This window comes from Cyprinodon variegatus, unplaced genomic scaffold (genome assembly GCF_000732505.1).
Source record: "Cyprinodon variegatus isolate N-32 unplaced genomic scaffold, C_variegatus-1.0 Scaffold158, whole genome shotgun sequence".
NCBI lineage: Eukaryota > Metazoa > Chordata > Actinopteri > Cyprinodontiformes > Cyprinodontidae > Cyprinodon > Cyprinodon variegatus.
Window position 1 is genome coordinate 830,274 of NW_015150611.1, and position 22,458 is coordinate 852,731.

General features: G+C 37.8%; 1 protein-coding gene across 2 annotated transcripts; it reads right to left on the reverse strand.

Moving 5' to 3' along the window:
• Positions 1 to 880: 880 nt before the first annotated feature.
• Positions 881 to 22,332, reverse strand: LOC107086677. 2 transcript variants are annotated; one of them, XM_015377781.1, is made up of 29 exons: positions 21,794 to 22,332; positions 18,725 to 18,812; positions 18,546 to 18,619; positions 18,138 to 18,242; positions 17,974 to 18,022; positions 17,789 to 17,844; positions 17,603 to 17,690; positions 14,312 to 14,436; positions 14,110 to 14,214; positions 13,386 to 13,534; positions 12,774 to 12,922; positions 12,486 to 12,664; positions 12,254 to 12,322; positions 11,959 to 12,165; positions 11,349 to 11,495; positions 10,248 to 10,436; positions 10,021 to 10,138; positions 9,663 to 9,724; positions 9,296 to 9,405; positions 9,032 to 9,133; positions 8,793 to 8,853; positions 8,373 to 8,444; positions 7,328 to 7,432; positions 6,844 to 7,057; positions 6,578 to 6,752; positions 4,571 to 4,650; positions 4,433 to 4,472; positions 4,170 to 4,249; positions 881 to 2,858 (listed from the first exon to the last, which is right to left on the reverse strand). In XM_015377781.1, coding segments are annotated over exons 1-29 (3,129 nt in total). In that variant the 5' UTR covers positions 21,923 to 22,332; the 3' UTR covers positions 881 to 2,856. The 2 variants fall into 2 exon arrangements, with proteins under 2 accessions (XP_015233267.1, XP_015233266.1); XM_015377780.1 differs by having other exon boundaries at positions 6,844 to 7,060; positions 21,794 to 22,331.
• Between the last annotated feature and the right edge of the window lie 126 nt (positions 22,333 to 22,458).

Consider the following 22,458-nt stretch of genomic DNA (forward strand, 5'->3'; position numbering starts at 1 on the left):
TAGTGTTGAAGTAAATCATTTTAATGTGACAAATGTAAAAAAAAAAAAATAAAAAATAAAAATAGTTTTTTTTACAAACATGTTTAAATCTCACAACATGGTGAATAAGGTTCTGCACCTTAACCTTCAACCACTAGATGGAGCCATTTTCATCTGTTCTAACATTGACTCTTCAAACCAAACATCCACACCACAGCCATTTTTACATTTTTATTGAACTTTTTTACTACAACACACAGGTTTACATATAGCATAGTGATGAATCTATATTTACAGATATTCTGCAAGGTGACGCACTCAGAATCATGTTAACACTACAATTATAGGCATACAGAAACAAATCAAAGAAGCATTTCTCTGAAAGAGGTCAGCGTGCATCCTTCTATGTCATGATGCAGCTCTTTACTTACAGGGTTACTAATATATAGCACATGTATCTTAGATATGTTGAGTTCAGACAGTGTAACAGCAGATGATAACATTACACACTCCTTCTAATTTGGATCTATAAAAATGCATGATATAAGATTGGATGTCTGTAGGGTTGCTTGATTTGAAAGGCTGTGAGTTAAAATGGAGATATTTATGTGTATTGTACGCATTTATGTACATATCTTCTCTAATCTCAGGATTCCTCTCACTCTATCTTACTTAGATGTCAAGATCGGATTGATTGTTCATCAGCAATCACATAGCTCAGGAGGAAGACGATGGGGGTGATGTATGTCTGCTTGATTATGTTTGTTAAAAGCCCTGAGATGTTATTAATGCCAGCGAGAGCATCAGGCGGAGCGGGAATGTAATGAAAGGAGGCAAGATGCCATGTGGGCAAGAGGAGAAAGCTATGGTACTTCATGGGGTATTTTAAAAAGCCCTATTAGTGTTTGAATCTTTTTAAATTTGTAGTTTAGGGTGTTATTGCCTAATTAAATTTGGGTCAGATCTATTTAAACTATGAGCACCAAAATCAAATACAAAAAAGTTTCAAAATAATCTTATTCCTGTTTGGTTGTGCAAACAGAAGATGGTTGGATGTTTAGCAGTTCTTTTTTTTTAACCTCTACCTATTTTCTTCCTTTTTGATTCAACGATTCATTGCAGAAATATCTAACTCCCATCTGTATGAAATGCTGATTTCCTCTATCCTGATTGGCTGGTCAGGATTTTTTTCAGAAAAACAACAGCAAGACAATACAATGAGAGAAAGGATTTCTCTTAATATGTTCCAGACTGGTGGCTGCTCAGCTGGGGAACAAGCTGAATCAATCTAAAACAGCTTCCAAACTGTCATTAAAGGACCCTTCACTCCATTGTCTTGCAGTAGCTGTTCACACATAAACGGCGCCTTTCCATTTCTGCTTTAATGCAAACATCCAGTGAATCAGTTCCAGTTTGTAAAGACATATTTTACCAAATGAGGAAATGCTAAAGTTAGCATCTAACAACTCCAGATAAAAGAAAAGAACAGATACTTTTAGCAGCAATCAGTGGAAGCAACCAGGGTGGTATTAAGTCCCGTATAACTGGACATGTATGAAATCAATTGAAAACATATTTCAGGCTCAGGGAACATAAATAAATGATATTTTGGAAGTGGTGCTTCTACGCCTCATTTTCTAAAGTCACCCTGGGAAACTCCCCATATGGCTCCTGCCAAAAACTGCCACTGCTCTTCTGCACATTAAAACACGGGATGCATGGAAACAAACTGAAGTAAAATTTTCTGACAAAGGATGGCATAGTGTCCTCAAATTAAAAAGACCATCTTTGTAAAGTTGCCTTGCATCAGCTAAACTCTGAGTAATTAGAAAAAGTTTTTAATTTTAAATGAACTTGAATGAGAAGAAAACTACAGATATGGTTAATGTTTTAAATCTACTTACATACATTGCTGTTCTAAGGTTACAAATGTCTGTAGAAACTCTAGGATCAGGATCAGCTTTTGAAAAGAATGCTATTTGTAAACAACAAGCTGCTCTAGAGGTAGTAATTACAAATGTACTCTAAGCGAAAGCGTTAATGTTGATAGTGAGGGGATAGCGAGGTGTTTGAGCAGTGCAGGGAATGTACAGTTATCATAGTAAATAGTAGAGATTTTTAATACAACTGCAGTTTTAGCTGGGATCCCCTCACTCATTTGTCATGTTTTTCTTTTTAAAATTTAAAATAATCTCTATTTGCACTTAAATCTACTTTCAGATAGAAAACATACAGGACTTCACAGAGATCTGGATTAAGGGAAACCATCCTTTTGCATCCTGCCTCTGTTAAAAGGTTCAAACAGGACACATGCAGAAATTTGGAAGCCTAGAAGGCAAATTATATGACATGCACAACAAGACGGTGACTACCTGGTATATGCTCTTAGTTATGACAGATCAAAAGGTTCAGGCTCGCTTACGTTTTCAACCCACATGGCAAAGTAATGGAGGAAATGTGGAATCTGAACAAACAGTTGTTGGTCAAAAACTGAGCAGGAGTATACAGCACTACTATTTACACACTGTGAGTACCGAGCAATCTGGGTTCAGTCCGGTTTCAGTCCAGTCACCTCAGGGAGAGATATGTGCAGGTCAGCCGATCAACCCACAGATTAATAAGTAGATACAGCTGAGATTTGGTTGTCTAAATAAAGGAGAGACTGAGACAATATGCTTAACACTGACTGAGCTGGAAGAGACTGAAGCCTGAAACTGAGAGCAAGAACGGTCAGCAGGGGAACAGGTGGGGCTTCATCTACTACAGGGCTACAGATCTTCATCATCATCTTCATTGGTGAAGCAGTGGGCGGAGGTTACAGAGGCTGCATGCAAACAGAACGGGAGGTTCCTTAAAGGGGTACAGTGTTTGGTCGAGCTCTGCAAAGAAAATCACAACAGAGATTAACAACAAGAAGCAAATTACATTAAATGACTACAAATTTGAATTATTAATATCATGAATTTTATTTTAAAGTTCATAGCTTTGCAAACCTAATGCTGTTTCCAGTTTAATGATAAAATGTACTTTGAATATTTTAGATCCAACTAGACAAAATCAGTCTAAAATTTCCCTTCTGTGTTAGAGACATAAAACTGGAATAATAAAACAAAAAAATACTTGTTATAGTTGCATTATATTGTCATAGATTTCTCTTATTTAAAGTAAATAAATGTTATACCTAAAATTAATTTCTAAATGAAGATATGTAATGTATTTCTTAATCATTATAGTAAGTTATTTTGGAATATTCATAATTTCCTTGGTGCAATATACGGTACAAAACAGGTTCTTTAAAGCACAATTCAAAGAAGGTAATAAAAGTAATTAATAAAAATAAAATAAAAAAGTTTATGTAAGTTTTTATATAAAAATCTGGCTATATAAGAATGTATTGTTTTTTTTATTCTCATATAAATATGGTTTGATGAACCTGTTCCAGTTTTTGTATTTTCTCAAATCATTCGTTTTCATTTATGTAACAAAACTTCACAAAAAACTGAAAGTGCTCCTAAATTCTGCAATCTTTATCTTTCTCTCTGAGGTACTCATTCATTTTGATAATAAGTTCAAAATATTTACTGTTTAGGAACTGTTTTAAACAAACCAGACCTTATTAAAGTTTTATTTTACCGTATAATGTCTCACCACGAAAAAAAGATAGAAGAATAATTGGGCTGGAATGCTATAACTATAGTTTAATTTTAGTGCCAAACCAAGACTGGCTAGTCAACATCAGGAGGTGCACTGCAAAAAATTGAAATCTACATAAGTCATTTTTTCTTGCAATAAGTTAATTTTTTCTTGAATTGAGGAGGTAATTGAGACACTTTGCCAATGAACAAGACAATTTACATTTAAAATAAGAAAACACAATTGCATTGTCTTATTTCAAGTGCATATTATCTAATTATCTTATTTTAAGACTAAAAATACTCATTCCATTGGCAAATTGTCCTATTTACTTACTCAAATTAATGGTAAATACACTTAATTTAAGGCATTTTTTCTCATTTTTAGATGGTTTTTGCAGTGTGGAAAGCACAGTTGTAAAGAGAAAAATTATCAGTCTCTGTTATTTTAGGAAGGAGTTTTCATATTGAATTAAGAAAAAATGAAATCCTAAATAATTCTGGGATCAGGTACTGTATTTAGTTGTTGGGTTAAAGGCGGCCTTCATATGAACTTACAACTTGAAGCGGTCGGCTGCTGCTGCATGCTGTGATGCCTGTTTGAATCATCCGCCTCGCGCCCACAGGGAACATCACTCCTGTTAATGTAGAAACCAAAGCCATCAATGACTATCCGATTGTGTTTTACTTTAACACTCTATTAAGGTCTACTGTTTAACTCTTAATAAAGTACTCAATAAGATCAGTACTCCAATGTCAAACCAGTTTTTGTCAGTTTTACAGGAGCAAAGCTGTGAAAGTTGAATATTTTTTTGCCTCACCTGTTATCATTTATGTCTCTGGTTTCACTGATGTTGTTACCTGTTGGAAACAAATCATGAGTTTTAGAAGATTTTTTTAAGTTAAAATAATTAGAGCCATTATAAGAATCGGATGAGGTATCTGTGATGTTTATTTACCGTTGTCAATGTTTAGTGGGTAGGATTCCAGCACATCTCCGTTATATCTCCCCGCTCTGTAGCCCAAAGCTGTGGAAACTCTGTCAAACAGGGAAATATTGTAGCTAAATGGAGTGACCTGAAAAATCTTTTTCATTTCAAGGTACAAAATCATTTTTTTTAAAGCTTCTGCTTCAAAAGATATCACTGACATATCTAGTGCAATGTTGTACAGAGGAATCTACAACCCTCATTCTTTTTATAATTTGTCACCTTGCGACCCAAAAAAATATACCTTTCATTGATTTATATGATGGATAATATGATAAACTAATGTGTACTTGTCAAAGAATTTGACCATTTCTGATAGGTTTTTTTGTTTTGTTTTTTGTTCTTTATATTAAATTTTCACACTTAAGTCCAGATCTTCAAAGATTCCAAATAAGAGGCACTAAATTGAGATGCATTTAAGTGGCCATGTAGCGGTTGATCAACAAGGATTGCTGCACAAATGTTAAATCAACAAGAATTGCTAAACAAATGTTAAGATGTGCAAACCAGATTTGTTGATACTGATTCTGATTTGGTGAATCATGCTGATTGTGTGATATGTTGGCAGTTTCAGAGTGGCTGGAAAAGAAAAATTTAGGTTCTAAGCCATGGAGATGAAGGAATTAGGAAAATTCTAAAAAAAAAAAAACCTACATAATGATAACACAAAAATAATATTAAATGTTTACCTCATAACCGACTCAAAGTCCTACAAACAAAAGACAAGGAAAATACCTGTCCACAATTTTTATGTGTTTTAAATCAAGGAAGAAAGAAATATTATTTTACTATTTGTATTTTTGATGCTCCAAATATGTTTACGTGCGCCCAGCATATCTCTCCAAATATCTGACATTGTACTAGCATCTCTTTTGTGTCAGTTTTTACCTGGCCATCAGAAAATAACAAAATTGTTTTTCAAGTCGATTATGTTTTGGATTAATAATCGGATAGCCAAAGGTTCCTTAAATATTTTTTTACAAAATTAAATCAGGGGAAACAGAAACTTTTCCACTTGTGGCTTTCAGGATATAGCATATTGACAGACAAAAACATTTTGTGCAAAATGTTTAAATATTTATTTACAATTTTTCATATTTTACAGTCTCTATACTCCAGTAAATGATTAATGAATTACTAAATTAGTGGACGATTATTTCAATAATCAATTAATTACAATTGATTATTTCAACCATAGTCAGCAGTTGAGTTTCTGATAGGAAAAATCGCTTTGCAAGTGGTACATGTCAACATTTGGATATCCTCCACCCCTAAATCTGGACAGTTTGGTCATTAGAATATGATCTGCATATTGATGAAAAAGAGATGAAAAAAATGGTTTCCACATGCTCATCACTTGGCACCTTCGTTAAAGATCTGCTCTGCTCGTACAAACATGTTTGATCCTGTTTTAAGACAAACTTTCTGAAGATCGGGCCCTTAGTATGCTTGAGTGCGAACCTCTGCAACAATCTTGAGTTATTTGTAGCATCCAGGAGGTTTTCTTCCAGTACTGCTCTTTTTATTTAAACTCCATGTTTCCATAAACTCTGACCAGATTGTCTCTCACTGCTGAACTTACAGCATTTCATGTTGGAATGGTGTGTTCAGGGTAGCATAAATGTGAGGGAATTACAATTAGCAATATCAGTTTAGCTGGCATTTCTTCTTAGGTTTCTGAGGCTCTTATCCTTCTTTTTAAAGGATATTATATCGGATCTGTCCACTGAAGGCTTTTGGTTGCATGTTTTTTTAGGAGGGTGAAGGTACAGCAAAGGCAAGCCAGTGTTTTCAGATAAAAAAAAATACGTATCCAGAGATTTTCTTTCTGCTTCACAACTATGAACTACCTTCTGTTGGTGTCATAGTAAAACATCGAAATCTGACGTTCTGATGTAAAAATGTAAAAAGGTTGGAGTATTGCAGCAAAATATGCTGGACACAACTAAAACAAGCTGAGGATGGATTTGAACTTACGTGTTGCTCTGCACTGAGTTCAGGTTGCAGTCGATGCTGGAGGAGCTCTTCGGTGTCATGCTGCCCTGGAAGAGGGCGTTGCTGTAGGCGTTGGCGTGTTCAGTAGCCCTGATGTAGGCGTAGAACGGATTCGTAGGAGAGCAAACAGGCAGCTGCTTTGGTCTCACTGGTTTTGCTGTTGGAATAATAAGTTGTTTCATTTGTTAGAAGTTACTCAGCCATGGCTGATTACTGGGAAGCAGCAATGAAAGAACCAAGTGCTGTACCGATCTGTGCAGCATGGGGGCGTCTTGAAGCAACCTTAGCCCTCATGGCCTCTTTGATGCGATCAACTTCCTGCTGGTAGCGGCGACGGTCCATCATGGCGCCCTCTTTGGCATCCTTCAATGCAGTCTCCAGGGCCTTAACTCTCTCAGCAGTAGACCGAAGACGTTTCTCCAGCTTTGGAAGCTCACAACGCAGATCTGCATTGTCACGAACCAGCTGGAGGGAAGAGAAAAGCAGAGAACAGGACAAAATATGCGGCAGCATTCAAGGTTTTAATTGACTAACTGTCTTAGATAAATAAAGATATCTTTCTAACAGAAGTCCACTGAGATCTTAGCGGTAATCAGTGTTTTGTTAACAATTTACACAAAAACTGTGTAGAAAAGTAAAGAAAAAACTTTTATTATTTTCTATTAATTATTTTAAGTTGCAGATTAACAATCCTTGTGATTATGACTGGTCTCATTTCTTTGTGCTTCTCACCTGTTTGTGAACCTTTGTAAGTTGGTCCAGGTTATTCTCAAGAAAGGAAATCTTCTGCTTCTGGGTGCAAGACCCCCCGCTATCATCAGGCTCCATTTCGGAACTCTGCAGAGACAGAAACCAAGACAGAGGTCCCTTATGAAGAGGGGAGGGGTGTACGACATCATTCTATCGAACATTTATATGAAAACAGCAGTTTGGTGTTCCTGTTGAATATTTCATATCTCTGCAGATTTTCCACATATCTCATTATTAATAATAAACACATAATTGAAATGAGGAGGTTATATATTGGTGATAGTTTAAATATATTCCAATCCATTGAAGGTTAACTTCCACATCTGGTCTAAAGTCCTTTAATGCCTCTAATAGGTTTTATCACATTTCTGTTTTCAGGCTGTCTCTACCCACTGAAGAAAAAACATCCCCAAAGCATGATGCTACCACTTCCATGTTTCCCCATGGGGATGGCCTGCAGCTTAGTATTTTGCTACGCATGGAGCAAAAAACTGGGCTGTAGTTTAATGCTAGTCAGACCATTTTCTTCCATAGGTTAGCCACGTCCCCTTCATGGGTCATGAGATTTTAATGTTTTTATATATATATATATATATATATATATATATTATTTTTTTTTTGCTTCACAAAGCTACACCAACTTTTTTTTTTTTACAGAATATGTCAATCGGGGTCTGCCAAAACAAAAATATGTTATTAAACTTTTAATAACGGTTCTTACTTAGCTAAAGAGCTGATACTGATGATGATTTTGGTTTGAAAAAGGAGATGTAGAAACCATAAATTGTTTTCCTTCCACATCACAATTATGCTCTACTTTGTGTTGACGAATAACATACAGTTTCTGGCTTTACTGCAACAGAAATGTAATTCAACATTTAATTTTTCTTTAGGATTAATAAAGTTTTTTTTTTTTATTTAATTGAAGAGAATGTGAAGAACTTCTAACAATTGGGACATTTCTACCAGGCATGCTCTACCAAGAGGCTTGAAGCGTATGCGTTTTCTTGAGAAAAGAGGATCTTACTTTTTTAACCCGCGACGTGAGGTCTTGAACGAACAGCTTGCGCAGGTTGTGGAGGGTCTGGAGTTCGCGGGCCTTAGAGACAGACACACAGATATACAGAAAATCCTCTTCAAAATGTAATTCTTTTACTCACGGTAGCAAGAAACAATCATTTTCTTCTGGCCATGTTTTTTATGCTTTACAGAAACTAAAGTGCAGAGCTTGTGGGAAGCCCTGGCCAGTCTCTCTGTCCATGCAGCATTTCCTCAGTGCAGCAACAGCACCAAATTTAAAATCATGACCAATCAAACAATAGCTGTTGGAGTCCCCACAAGAAGAAAGTTGCTCTAGAAGCTGTATGTAAATAAATAATTTCTTTTTTTTTTTTGTTGCTCAATAAGAAAGAATAAATTTTGATGATGTGGTTCCTGCTGAACTTACGACGGTCTCCTCCAGACCCTTCAAGTCCTGTTTGGTCTGCTCGTGACGCTCATGCAGGAATCTAAAAGGACAATAAAAGCATCTCTTCAGTGATCCTTAAGTCTTTGCTGGAATTAAACTCAAATCTATCACCTCTGTCCAAATATATTTAAAATCTGTTCATTTACATTATTATTATTAATTTATCTTAATAAATGTTAATGGTGTAAAAAAAAAAAGTAGAGCTCCTGAATACTTACGAGAGCTCCTCCAGGCGCTCACTCTTGCAGCTGTCCTGACTCTTCAGGCGTTCAAAGTCAGCACGCACCTGAGCCAGCTCCAGCTCCAGCTTGGAGTTACGACTGAAGTTTCAGAAAACAGGGAAGATGGGCGACAAAAAGCACAGGTTTGCTTTCATAGAAACACGTGTATGATCAATTTATGATGAAATAATGATAATGGGAAATAAGAGATATGACGGAGGACATGTTGGTGTGATGAAAGGAAAATAAATGGGGACAGACTCGGTGAGCTCATCGATGATCCTCTGCTTCTCGTTGATCTCATCCCGCAGGCGGGCCAGCTGTTTGTGATGGAGGCCGCGGTGAGACTCCCCCTGCTGACGAAGGGCTTTCTGGAAATGGAAAAAACCACAAGCATTAAAAGATGCTGACTGATGATGGACAACCATCTACTGCATGTATTAGGCACTCCACTTAATCAAATGAGTAAATAATTTCATAACTTTTTTAGAAAACTAAAGCTTTGGAGTCTGGTTAAGGTAGAGTTCAATGTAAGTTTCTTTTCACACATGCTTCCTTTTCTATACAGACTCTTTGCATGTTTCCTACTTTCAGGTGAGAGAATTTCCCTCAGTAAAATCTTTCTCACCTTCGTATTTCCATCCTCAAGCTCACCCTTCTCTCCATCTTTCTCCTCAAGCAGAGAGTTATCTGGAAAAGAGGAATTTGGATCCACAGTTCAGTGAAAAAAAAAGAAGCAACCAGAAAGAATGTATGCTGCAAGAAGGATTTGGATTCTCTCTTGGTACTCTGTCTTCCTCCCACATTCTAAAAATATGACTGTTAGGTTAGCTAGCTTCTCTAAATTGTCCTTAGGGGTGTTAATGGTCTCTGTCTATGTGCTGCCCTGTCAGGGCAGCACATAGACTTTCACCCATAGACTGCTGGAGATAGGCAGCAGCCCCAATGTAATGGATGAATTCCCAGATTCCTGTGCTGTGCTTTACCCTGGTCTTGCAGCTTAGCCAGCTCTTCGGTCAGGGAGTCGTGGCTCTCCTCCAGCTGCCTCTTCTTCTGCTCCACGCTCTGCATGTACTCAGTCAGAGAGCGGATCTTAGCCTCATGCTGGAACAAGAATGACAGCAGAGAGATGAAAACCCCTCATCCACTGAAAAGAATAAACCCTCTCGTTATGGTTTATTTTGTATCGCATCCCTTATCCCCCGTCGCTTACCTGGGAGATGAGGAGCTGGCAGGAGGACAGCTCCCGCCCAGTCTCCTCCATCTTGCGGTGGCACTCCAGCTGCATGTTCTCCAGCTGGCGGCATCGCTTCACCATGCTCTTCACCTCCGACTTGATCTTACTGATGTAGAGTCGTGCCACAGTGAACTCCTCCTCAATGGCCCCGCTGATTTCCACCGGCTGAGGATTACAAAACGTAAACCGTTTGTTTGTGTCCTCCTCATGAGTATTAGAGGATGGGTTAGGGTCATATAAAACTGATGGTGTGTTAGGCAGCCTCACTCTCTGGGGTTGCTTTTCTTTAAGTAAAACTAGCTTTGCATAAAGAAGGGACTGGATAAGAGACATCTCTATAGTCTAATATATCTGGAGAGCCTTGGGACACTAGGTTGTGCTTTTTACATCAAAGGAACATGGCATTTCAACTGTTGAAACGTCTAAGCTTTACCTGACAATAAAGCTGATGTTGGACAAGATGGCTTCAGGAGCAAAACCATTTCAGAAGGCTAAATATGGAGCAAGTACATTTATGAATGGACTCCAATCTAAGGAGTGCTGCTGCCATCAACACCTTTGTTTATAGATGTTGGCGATCAGCCTGCTTTTCCAGTGTAGTCCTGTTTCTCTGACTGACTGGCTGGATGTGCTCTCTTCATTCTCTGACATGGGAGTTGGGTCAAAGCACATCTGCCTGGCTGTGTGTTTCCTTGATGGGGCCGCCTTTTACAGTTGCATTTTGTATCTCTGCTTCTCAACCCCAGTCGGCCTCGGCAGATGGCCGCTCACACTGAGCCTTGTTCTGCTGGAGGTTTCTTCCTGTTAAAAGGGAGTTTTTCCTCTCCACTCTCACTACAAGCATGCTTAGTGTGAGGAATTGCATCAAAGTCAATGAGTCGATGCAATCAACTGGTTTTCCTCAGATAGAAAACTTTGAATCAATTTGACTGTATGATCGGTGAACTGTAAAGTGTGATGTGAATTGGCGCTATATAAATAAACTGAATTGAATTGAATTAAGGCATAATGAGGAAGATTTGTGGTAACTCTGCCTCCATTATGTCCAAACCTCCTCAAGTCCTATGTTGTACTCACCAGCTTTATTTCTCCGTTCCCCACAATGGTGCTGAACTCGCTGAGGTCCCTCATGAGCCCGTTGAGAACGTCCGCGATGCGTTTCCTCTGCTGACCGCTCACCTCCTGCATACGAGACAGCTCCGCCTCCAGCTCCATCAGACTCGCCTGGGGAAAAGGAGAAGGAGGACACCCTGTAATGACACCCTTTAAGGTGGAAAAAGTCTAAATTGTTTCTTGATATGTAGTGAAGGAGTAAATGTAAAAGACGATCCAAAAGACCATCTAGATTCAGACTCAGGAATGCAGAGTTATTATTGGTATCATAGATAATAGAGCAACTTTTTTAAAACATTATAGAGAGAAGTAACAAAAAAATGCAAAGAGGCTAAATAATTTTGCAATAGTGAAAGAATAGGAATGTATTGTCCAAATATTTATTCATTAAAATATTTTCACCTAAACCAGTAATTTCATAAATTCCATAACCCCGTGGCATTATTTTCATGCTCAAAGACTATTTCCTGTAACACGTGTTTTTCTCTGGAGCAACATGACCTAAACAGGCTTTTTGTTCAGCGTCCAGTTTGTTTATCCTCTATCTGACCAATCGCATCGCATTAAATCGTACCATTTTCTGGGCAAGCTGGTCGGCCAGCAGCTGGTTCTGCAGACCCTTCTCCTCCACCTCCTGGCTCTTCTGGTCATAATTAATGGCCAGTTCCTCCAGAGCCTGAAGAACCTCCTTCACCTCAGCCTTTGCACAGTCGCTCTCCACCTGCAGCCTACCCAGCTCAGCCTGCACCTTGTCCCCGTCTCCTCGAGAGGAGGCCAGAAGCTGGGGAGGGGATTGAAAAATTCCAAGTAGGACATTCTCAACAGGGACAGACACAAATGATCAAAGACATTTGGGAATGTTTTCTCACCTCGTCTTGATCCAGCATCTGCTGCTTTAGCTTTTCCACCAGCTGACACTGCAGGTTGATCTCATCATCCTGCATCGATGCAAGCATGTTACAATTAATGCAAAGCCTTCATACGTCAGGATTGCACAAATAAGTCCTTTTTAAAACCCATGATAAAGACGGCATACAATAATCCAAATATAAAATCTAACATAAATAAACAGCACATTGACTGTAGCTTGTGGACTTTAACCTTGTCATCCAGCTGCTTGTACAGCTTGCGGATCTCCTCCTCATACTTCTGTCGCTCCTCTTCAGAGATGCGAACCACAATGGAGGAGGTGTCATTGTCCAACACAGGGCGCTCCTCCACCGACTCAATACGGGTCACCACGTCTGCGGTGGTCCGTTCAGTCTCAGGGACGTCCTCCCCTGTAGAGGAAAAACATGTTGCTGCAGGTTTGGACCTCTTGTCTGACCAGAAGACTCAAAAAAAAAGAAGCTTAATTTGAAGAGAGAATATTTGTAAGATTAATCGAACCATTTCTCCAGCGGTTGAGCTCCGCCTCCAGTTTCTGAATGGTCTCCTTCATTGTCTTGTTCTTCTCCTTCTCCTTCTCGTACTTCCTCTTCCACTGCTCAGCGGTCAGCTCCAGGTTAATAGAGGCCGTGTTCCTGATGGTCTTGGCACTGCGGCAAAGAAAAGGAAAGGGATAAAAGTAAAAAACAGCTTGAAGACTAATGCTGGAAACACTCTTTAGCTTCACTGCTCTACTGTTCAACATGACCTCAAAGCAGACTCTGTTTTATTCTGTTTTTATTCCTGAATGCAAAGTGTTGCATAATTGCAGAGTTAAATAAAATAGAATAACAACATCAGCCGTCATTACTCTGATTTCCCTAAATTAAAACATCTTTAAACAATCAACCAAAAAGTACATAAAGCATAACTTAAGGTAATAAAGTCTCAGTATTAGTAGAGCTATTTTAAGACTGTTAGCTTCATTTATTGGAGGTAAATACTGTAAAATAGGATTAATATTTTAAGATTGCAGTAATCCCATATTTTAATTTATAAACTGTAGAGAATTTGCATTTATTTAATGTTGTTCTTAATATTTATCCCTTTAATCAAAGTACTCTGTGTATCTACCGTTGTCCAAACATCAGAGTTGATTTAGTCTCCCCTTCGTTGTAGCTGGATGGGGAGCAGCAGATGAACATGGTGGTGCGGCAGTTTCCGCCCAGTGAGTCCTGCAGGATGCGGGTCATTTTGCTGTCACGGTACGGAACGTGACTTTTCTGCAGAAAAGGAAAGATCCGTGAAGCGATTATGAATGAATCGACGGCAAAGAGCAGAAGGACAGAGAAGATGACCCCAAACAAAAACAGAAACTGGTTCAGATAGAGGTAAAAGGGAAGATCAGGAAATGAGAGACAGGAATTGATCCTAAGACAAGCAAATCTTAATATTAAATTAAACCTTAGGGAATGATGAATATATATTTTTTGTTCTAAATGTTAATGGTTTAAACTCTTTAGAGAGCATGAACAGCAGTGACAGACTTGACAGCTCTGCAGCCAGCAAATGTGACAGCATGCTGGAGATCGTTCTGGCATTTCCTAAAAAACTGTTGAGCTGAACAAGTGTGTGAAGACTTTAGTCGACAGGCTGGACAGAAAACCTCTTTTCTACAAGATAATGGAGCTAAATCCAGTCAAATTGAATGAATAGAGGTTTAAATACACATAATGTTGCAGGTTACAGATTGTTTGATTCGTTTTACATCTCAAAAAACAGACAACTCAATGGATTTCTTTCAGTTTAATTAATTAAATGGTTTAACAAAACAAAAAAGAGAACTGGATACTGTTACCGTTCCCTCAGCCAAAGCAGAGATGACGTTCCCCAGGGCAGATAGAGACTTGTTGATGTTTTTAGCCTCATCCAGAACAGAACCTGCAGCTCCGGTCTTGCTGACCTGAATTGGACACCAAACATACGGCAGAATGATCACCGATTAGATTTAAGAGCTTTATTGATGTTGGATTTATTGTTCATCTCGAAGTTTCTCTCACCTTCTCACTGCCAGCCAGATCCACCAGGTAGAGTTTCCCACACAGCTTCTGCTCCGTCTCCACGTGCTCCTGTTTGATGTTGATCAGGAAGATGCTGTGGCTGCGAGAGCTGTGCTCGTTCATGTCTGCAGAAATACAAAAACACAAGAAACAGAAACTTAAGAAAAACACCAAAAATGTTCAAATGTGATATAAAATCATCAATTTAGGTTTTGGAAACAAATATAAAGCACCTGAGGCACCAATATCCACACAGCTTTTAGCCTGTTTATATGGTCCACACTTCAGAAAAAGATGGTCTTTTATTAAAAATCTTCAAAAAACAAAATTAGATCCTAGAGAGTTTAACTGACTTATCATTTTTTTCTGTTCTGGCAAATAAACATTAAGGGATAAGCAAAAGGATCCAAGTAAGATTTTTTTTTTTTTTTTTATAGAAAAAAAAGGGGTAAATTAGTCAGAAGCCAATGTGATTCCGGTATTATTGGTTTGGTGGGGAATCCTTTTGCTGTCACACTTCAAACAAGTAAAATAGAAATTCTGGGAGAGAATACAAGGAAGTAATGTCCCACACAAAGCAGGCAATCAAGAGATCTAATTCTCAGCAGAATTAGTTGTTTGTTATTTTTTTACTTGCGCTCGTACTCCTTCTTCTAATGTCACCCTGGGCAACTGCCCATTATGCCCATTAAATTGTGAGGAGGGCTGTAAAAATGTAAGAATATTGTTTAAATTGTGAGAGAAAACAATATCCTTGTAAGTATCCTATTAGGGATAGTATCCTATCCCTTATTTCTAATCTTAAACCTATCAAAGCAGTCATTACAGGGGGAGGATGACGCGACCGTTCCAAAGCGAGCACCATTCTGCTAAATGAAACTTCTTATCGAACCTCCTCACAGCCTGAAAGTTCATGTTTCTCTGCAGATGATATCTGAGGGCATCAGCTCAGCATCGACAGACAGTAGCCCCATTAGTCTGCTATCAGCACATCACTCTGCAGCACAGTGAGTCAGCATGGATCGACAGGAAGAACACAACCCTGGGCTGCACAGGAATGCAGCTTTCAGCGAATCTGAGATCCACTTCTGCTTACATGCTGTTCCCTGTCTGGTCTTAGAAGATATTGAATTCAAGTTATTATAACAGAACATTGGCAAAACTTTTGTGTATGAATAGATTGTGTTATCATTAACCCTTTAGTGCTGAAGAATATTAAAATATTTCAAGCAGATTCCAGTTGCTTGAAAAACTGCATCTTTTTTTGTTTTACAGGTGGAAGTTTCCCCCAAATTCATTAAATTTGAAAGATCTTGTGATTAGAAAACTATTTGTAATAATAAACATATGCAAGATAAATGTGGTTTTACCTCCATGAGTTGGCATATTACCTCCATATGTTGGCCATTTATACTACAAACTGTTTACATAGATAGAGTAATCATTATTGGAATGGAGGAGAAAAAAATGTGAATAACTGAAATTTCACCTTTTCATTATAAGCCTTTTATATTGGAGACATTTATAGATAAAAACAGAAACTGGAGCAGAAAATGAAACTGCAGGATTTAAGAGACAAAAGTCCCAAAATAGGAGACTTGTCCATTTATGAAAATTTAGTTTAGGTTTAACCAGATTTTAATTTCAGACTCTTTAGGGTTTAAGTTTAAAGGTGGGTTTTTGTGTTTTTGACATTTAACAATTATGTATTTTATAGATTTGCAGCTAAAATGACCTGGATTAAAATGTTAGAATTTTGCATCTTCTCCTGTAAACTACCTAATGCCTACTGTAGATGGGCATAATAACCCAGCAGCACCAGGCAGTACAGAAAACAGATAACATCTCAGATCTGTTTGTTTCTAGTTTCATTCCTCAGATTGCTCCTTGAATAACCAAGTTCTCTTTTCCCAGTCATTAGTTTTCTGTTTTTTCCCCCATCTGCCTCCTAATAGCTGGCTGTTTTGTATTTGCAGCTGGATTGGTTTGCGACACGATTATTTTTTGGGGATTTGTCTCCTATAATGTTCTTTTTAAGAGGTTTACTTTTGTCTTTTAAGAAATTATTGTTCCTACCTCTGTTATTTATGTTCAAGTTTATATTCATATTTTACTCTTTAGCTTTTTAATTAAATCATTTCTTTTGTGTTTGGTTTAGTTTTGCTGTGTATCCATTCTTTCATTCTGTCACTATTTTCAACTCCTCCTCTGCAAGCTGACATGCAAATCATTGATTCACTCCCATGTTTGACGTTTCAAGGACTACATTTTTCTTTTATTTTTTTCTAATTGTGGATTGACTGAATCTATAAAAAGCTTTTCTAGTCATGTCTGCCCCTCAAAGCACTTTAAACTAGGGCCACATTCACCTATTTGCACTCACCAACAAACACACCAGTTAATACACCAAGGAGCAGAATGGTAGACAACTTGGAATTAAAATGCCTTGCCCATGAACACATTAACTCTGACAGGGGAAGCTGGAATCAAATCCACAGTCACTCGGCTTCTTTATCCTGTTCTAAAGCTTCTGTTCACATTTCTGTCAGTTCTGACCTGTACTTTGGTCCACTTACCAACGCAACCTGAATGTGGCACCTTTTAGTTAATCTTCATGCCTTATATATTCGTCCAATCTTTATTGATTTCCTCATAAAATTAAAATGAAGGTTATTTTAACACAGTTTTTTTTGTGGAGTTTATGCGTCTGCTATATCGTTATGTCTAATAAATATTCCCAAATTTTATTTACTTGCAGCGAAAAGGCAAACACATGTTAAAAAGGATTGAGCGGTCACCTGCAAGGATTAACTTTTAACTGACATGTAGGTTTTTATTGTCTCTTAATCTTTGATTTTTCTTCTCTTGAACTTTAGCAATAGTGTGGAGCTAACAGTGAAAGAACTCGACCATCACCTTAGGTATCAGTAGCAAATCATTATCACCAAAGCTGGTAAACATGAGAATCTGAACTGTTTCTTCAGATGAAATCAGAGCATCAGGATATAACTAACAGGATGAAGATATTTTCTTTTTAGAATCAGTGCCTTGTAAAATCCTTCCCTCATTCTGTCATATTACATGAAAAACTTCAGTGTGTTGTGCTTGGATCTTATCTCCTAATTGTTTTGGATTGTCACAAAATGAGAGAAACAAAATTTACATAAAGCTCAAACTAAATCCTAACACTTCGAAATTAATATTTTATGAATATATATATATATTTATTTTATTTATTTATTTATTTTTTTTGAGGAATTGCAAAACTCCAGCTCCATCACTGATACTCACTGGTCACAGCAACATGGCGGTTAGCTTTGCCCTCGTCAATCACATCCATAACCTCATCAGGGCTGGACACAAAGCGCTCAGTGCATCCCTAGGGAGACAGAATATGAGGCAGAGATATCATCATGGACATAATGCAGCCAGCCGTTCACTTAGAAGGATGAAACATAGATCAGCTCTGTTACAAACCTTAACATATGGAACCCTGTTCTTATCCTCGTGGACAGACAAGTTGGTCTTTGTCACTAAGGGAGGGGTAACATTGAAATAAAATTAGATTCTTTCAGATTTTGACATTTCAAAGTGAGTAAATAGAAGCACTCCATTGCATCAGCAAAGCATTCTTGTAATTTACAGCATTTGGTTTCACTAACCATCCAGAAGGTCACGGATTTTGTCCATATAGATTTCAAAGTAGGAAACCTGTTTAGAAAAAACAAGAAAAGCTAAAAGTTAAATGAGAAACAAAAGCTCAAAATCTAAACAAGACACATGTTCTAATCAGGAAAGCATTCATGAAACAACTCTAATAGTGGACCTTGATGTGGAATTCCAGGTTTTCATCCATCGCAAAGATGTGGTTGAAAATATCCTCAGCAATGCGAGGAATGATGCCCATTTGGTGAGGGTCGTGCAGCTTTCCCTGAAACAGAAACAGACAGGAAACAGCAATGATAAGAGATCCTATGAGTCACTGTCACATTTAATTTCCTTTCGGGATAACTAAAGTTTTTTTTGTTATTTAAATTAAATGAGATGGAAATTAACGTCTGATGTGGGTCCCTAATTCAGCAAATATCTTACAATATCACATAATGAAACTGCTCAAACCGAAAGAAAAAGGGGTTTATAATGTAAAAAACCAGTTGGTCAAAGACTTATTCTATCAATGCCTAAAAAACAACATGTACAAACTGTTTCATTTTAATGTAAACCCAAGCCGTACCTCCATGGTGTGAGTCTTCCCAGAGGAGGTTTGTCCATATGCAAAGATAGTCCCATTGTATCCACTAAGAACATCTGAGGGTAAAAAGACAAAATAAATCAATGGATGGATGGATGGATGGATGGATGGATGGATGGATGGATGGATGGATGGATGGATGGATGGATGTTTAATCGTACCCTTGACAATCTGCTTGGCGCAGGTGTTGTAAACTTGCTCCTGGGTGGTGTTGGTCGGAAAAACCCGATCAAACGCATAAGACCTCCCCTACGACAACAAGAAAAACATTCAGTATTGTTCTCTGTGTGAGAAGTAACACTTGGCAAGTCTTTTCTATCATTCCATTCATTTCTTTACTTATCTTTAAATATATAATATTTAATCTACACCATTTTCTCTAAAAGTAATTTTTTCATAACTTTTTTTTTTAATATTTACCAACCAAAGTCAATGTGAGTGAGATAATGAGACCAAATATTTTTCAAATGTTTCAATGTCTGGTTTCCATGGGCAAAACATTATTTAATTAAAACATTAAACTTATTTCCATACAGTTAAGGCATCAAGCCTTAGGTTCATCAAAAGCAGGGGTATTAAAAGTAATTAAATTTATTTGACAGCTCTGTCATATAGTATAACGAGTGTCTGCAGCTGTCAGGCAGTCTGAGAATGAGAGCCAGATTATCACTAGATAATAGGAAGGCTAAAGACATTATGGCAAATTTGGGACCTTTTAGCTGTAGTCTGTTATGAAAACATTACAGATTTGGGGGTGTTGGTAGCTTTGTTGGAATCTAAAAGTCTAGAAATACATTCTCTAGAATATACTCAGAGGTTACTGCTATTTTAGTCATAATAGCTGCAATAATAAATCATATATATATATATATATATATATATATATATATATATATATATATACACACCGGTATATATATATGTATATATGGCTGTAACCTCAAAATGGATGACTTAACAAGAAAATTCCAAACATTTTATAATATGTTTTATTTCAACAGTATTTTAGCACAGTAAAGAAGCATATAATAAGCTTATAACAAGATCAGCAGGAAATGGGTTACTGTAACTAAAAGTAGAGATTGGAAATCAGACTAAAACTTTCATCTTTTCCAGCCAGGAGCCAGTGATTGTATCGGAAAAATACCTTATTATGAAATACTGAATTTTAATTTTTTTAGACTGTAGATTGGAAACAATTAATCCAAGGATATTTTAATCACCTTTAATTCCATTATTTTATTTTATTTCAAATCAAATCCTCAAAAAGGATGAGTTCCTCCTAAAACAAAGGAAGCCTCCATTTGACACTACAGTAGATGACTCAGTAACCTCTGAATGTCACCGTCCCATCTGATACGGAGGCCAGCCTGCTACACAATAATGTCATCAGCCAGAAAGTGAGCTGTTTTAATCGTCATTAGCAAATTGACTCATCTGCAGTCCGCCTACATGTCAGAGGGATTTATGAGAGAACAGCAGATTCAGAACTAGGTGGGGAGGAGGGACAGACATGCAGGAAACCCAAAGACTATAAAAGGCCGGAAGCAAAGCTGAGAGGACTAAACATAACAGCACAAGAGGATAAAAACTGTGTAAAATTCAAAAACAGAAGAGGAGACAGATGGTAAAAGCAAGAGACATGAAAAACCAGGTCAGGCAGTAATGCCCACAGCCTCTAAATGATTATTGATCTTAGGCAATTAGACAGATCAGTTTCTGACTGTAGCATCTAGCCTCATGCTAAAAGATAAGAATAAGGTGAAGATAGGATTTTAGCGTTAATCACTGGAGACAGTTTCAACCTAAAGGATTGGGACTAAAATATATAAAATCACCCAGGATGGACACTTGATTCAAGACATGTAGAGTAGTAAGAGTTCAGCACCACTAGGCTGGATAAACAGATCCATGTCAGGAGATTAAACCAGAAAATAAGATTTGCTCATTTTATGAGCGGCTCATTCAAACAGAAACTAATCCTATGATTTTCAAACAGGAATATAAACAGATTTGTAACAATTAAAGGTTTGTAGACAGCCTCTGTGTCTGTTTAAGGTTGGTTGCCTTTGGTTGTATACATCCAGGCTTGGGAGTCAAATTCTAACCCAGACATACTCAGTTAAAACAATTCCAACTGAAATGCAACATAATTGCTTCAGATTGTACAAATAGATATAGAGATATAATTGAAAATAAAGTCTGCTAGTGTTTAAAATACCAGCTAAGAGTCTGATTTTATTTCCTAGTCATTTTTTGCATCAATGTTTGTACCTTTACAACAAAAAAGATTTCAAATCACCCTATAGGGGTTTTATGGTAAAGAAAAGAGGTTATATGATTCAAATGAATAACTTCTACCTAAAATTTGAGTTATTTTGTTTTGCTTTTTTATCTGGGATCATGATCTATTAGGTCATCGAGGGCTTAGAGTAAAAATTACTCAGAGTAGAGTATGACTCAATGCTTTCAGATATTAAATGATTTAATACGATTAAGAAAACAAAACTGTTTTTGAGAACTGTTAATGTCCATAAATATCATAAAGATGAACAAAAATAAAGTCTTACTCCATGGTTTAAGCATAAATGGACTACAGTTTTTGTTTAACAGGTCTAAAATGAAAGAAGAGATGAGATGGGAACTCCAATCCAGAAACCCAGAGCTGCCTGATGATGCCTTTTGTCCATTTTGTTTTTTAAAAGTTGAATTTGCATCTCTTTTATTTAATGTGCTTCTGTTTTAGTAAAATCATTTGTGTTTACTAAACTCTTGCAGAGTAAACACGGTTTATTGCAGATCTGTATGTTTATTATCAGAGCACATTTGTTGGGGGGGGGAGACATACCCCCACTGAGGGTCCATTTAGTATTATGAAATAAGTTAAAGTAAAAAATAACAACTGGGATCAGCTTTCTTATTTATATTAACCCATGCATATGATTCTCAGGAAAGCAGTCAGGATAGTTGCAACATAAAATAATATAAATACTGTGGAGTGTTGCATCCCCTGTGCAGAGCAGTCAGCTGATGCAGCAGGCCTATGTGCGCATTTTCAAAACATTATATAAATAAAAAACTTCTTCCTTTCGTTTTATAACAGCTCCCTCATTTAGTGAAAAATGCGCATCGTTTTGATCTGCAGCTGCCTCCTGCTTTCCTGCTGAGCTCCAAACAGATGATGATTTATTGATGCAGGGCCTGCAACAAAGCGGCTGCCTCTCACTCACCCCCACGACGACAGTGTCGTCCCCTTGAAATTTGGGCAGGAACTGGTCCCCGCGTATTATCTCGGACTGGTTGAGAGGACGAAAGCGACACAGCACTTTAATGTTGCACTCCGCTGGTACATCGGCCATGGCGCAGATTGAAGGATGCGCGCTGATGAGGAAGATGCTGCTGGAGGAGAGCGGATGAGGCCCGATCCGACTGCCAAACAAATCAAAACAACGATGGAGACCTAGGCGGATTGCGTTTGGGACGTTATGAAGTCACACGGTTTAATCGTGACTAGGCGAAAAAAAAAGGTTGCGGTAAATCTATGCGGGATTTCCGTGTCGCAGTGGAACAGGCAGGATGAATTAGATGTCAAACACGCAAAACAAGCTCTACATTATCAAATCGATCCGCCTTGATGGTTTGATGCTTTCGCCCCGGTTTGGTTTTCTCTTTTGTTTCTGGTGATGTCTTTCAGGGGCGTCGGCGGATGTGCGTGTGGCCGGCTGAAGGTGAGATGCTGCTGGAAGGGCAGTGGGGTAGAGCTGCTGCTTTTTTCGGCCTGCCTAAAGCGGAAACGGCGCCCTCTATCGGTGGTTGGCGGAAGGGCGTGGTCTGCATCCGCTCTTTTAAAGCGGTACAGCCTCAGCATCAGCATCACTGACAGAGATGCATCGCA

Excerpts from the sequence above, each read along its gene's own strand:
- LOC107086677 (XM_015377780.1), bottom strand. The coding sequence starts at position 21,922 with ATGGCCGATGTACCAGCGGAGTGCAACATTAAAGTGCTGTGTCGCTTT. Across the intron at positions 4,473-4,570 it reads CCCACTAAACATTGACAACG|GTAACAACATCAGTGAAACC; the intron begins GTAAATAAACAT and ends TGTTTCCAACAG. Across the intron at positions 4,250-4,432 it reads AGAGACATAAATGATAACAG|GAGTGATGTTCCCTGTGGGC; the intron begins GTGAGGCAAAAA and ends CTACATTAACAG.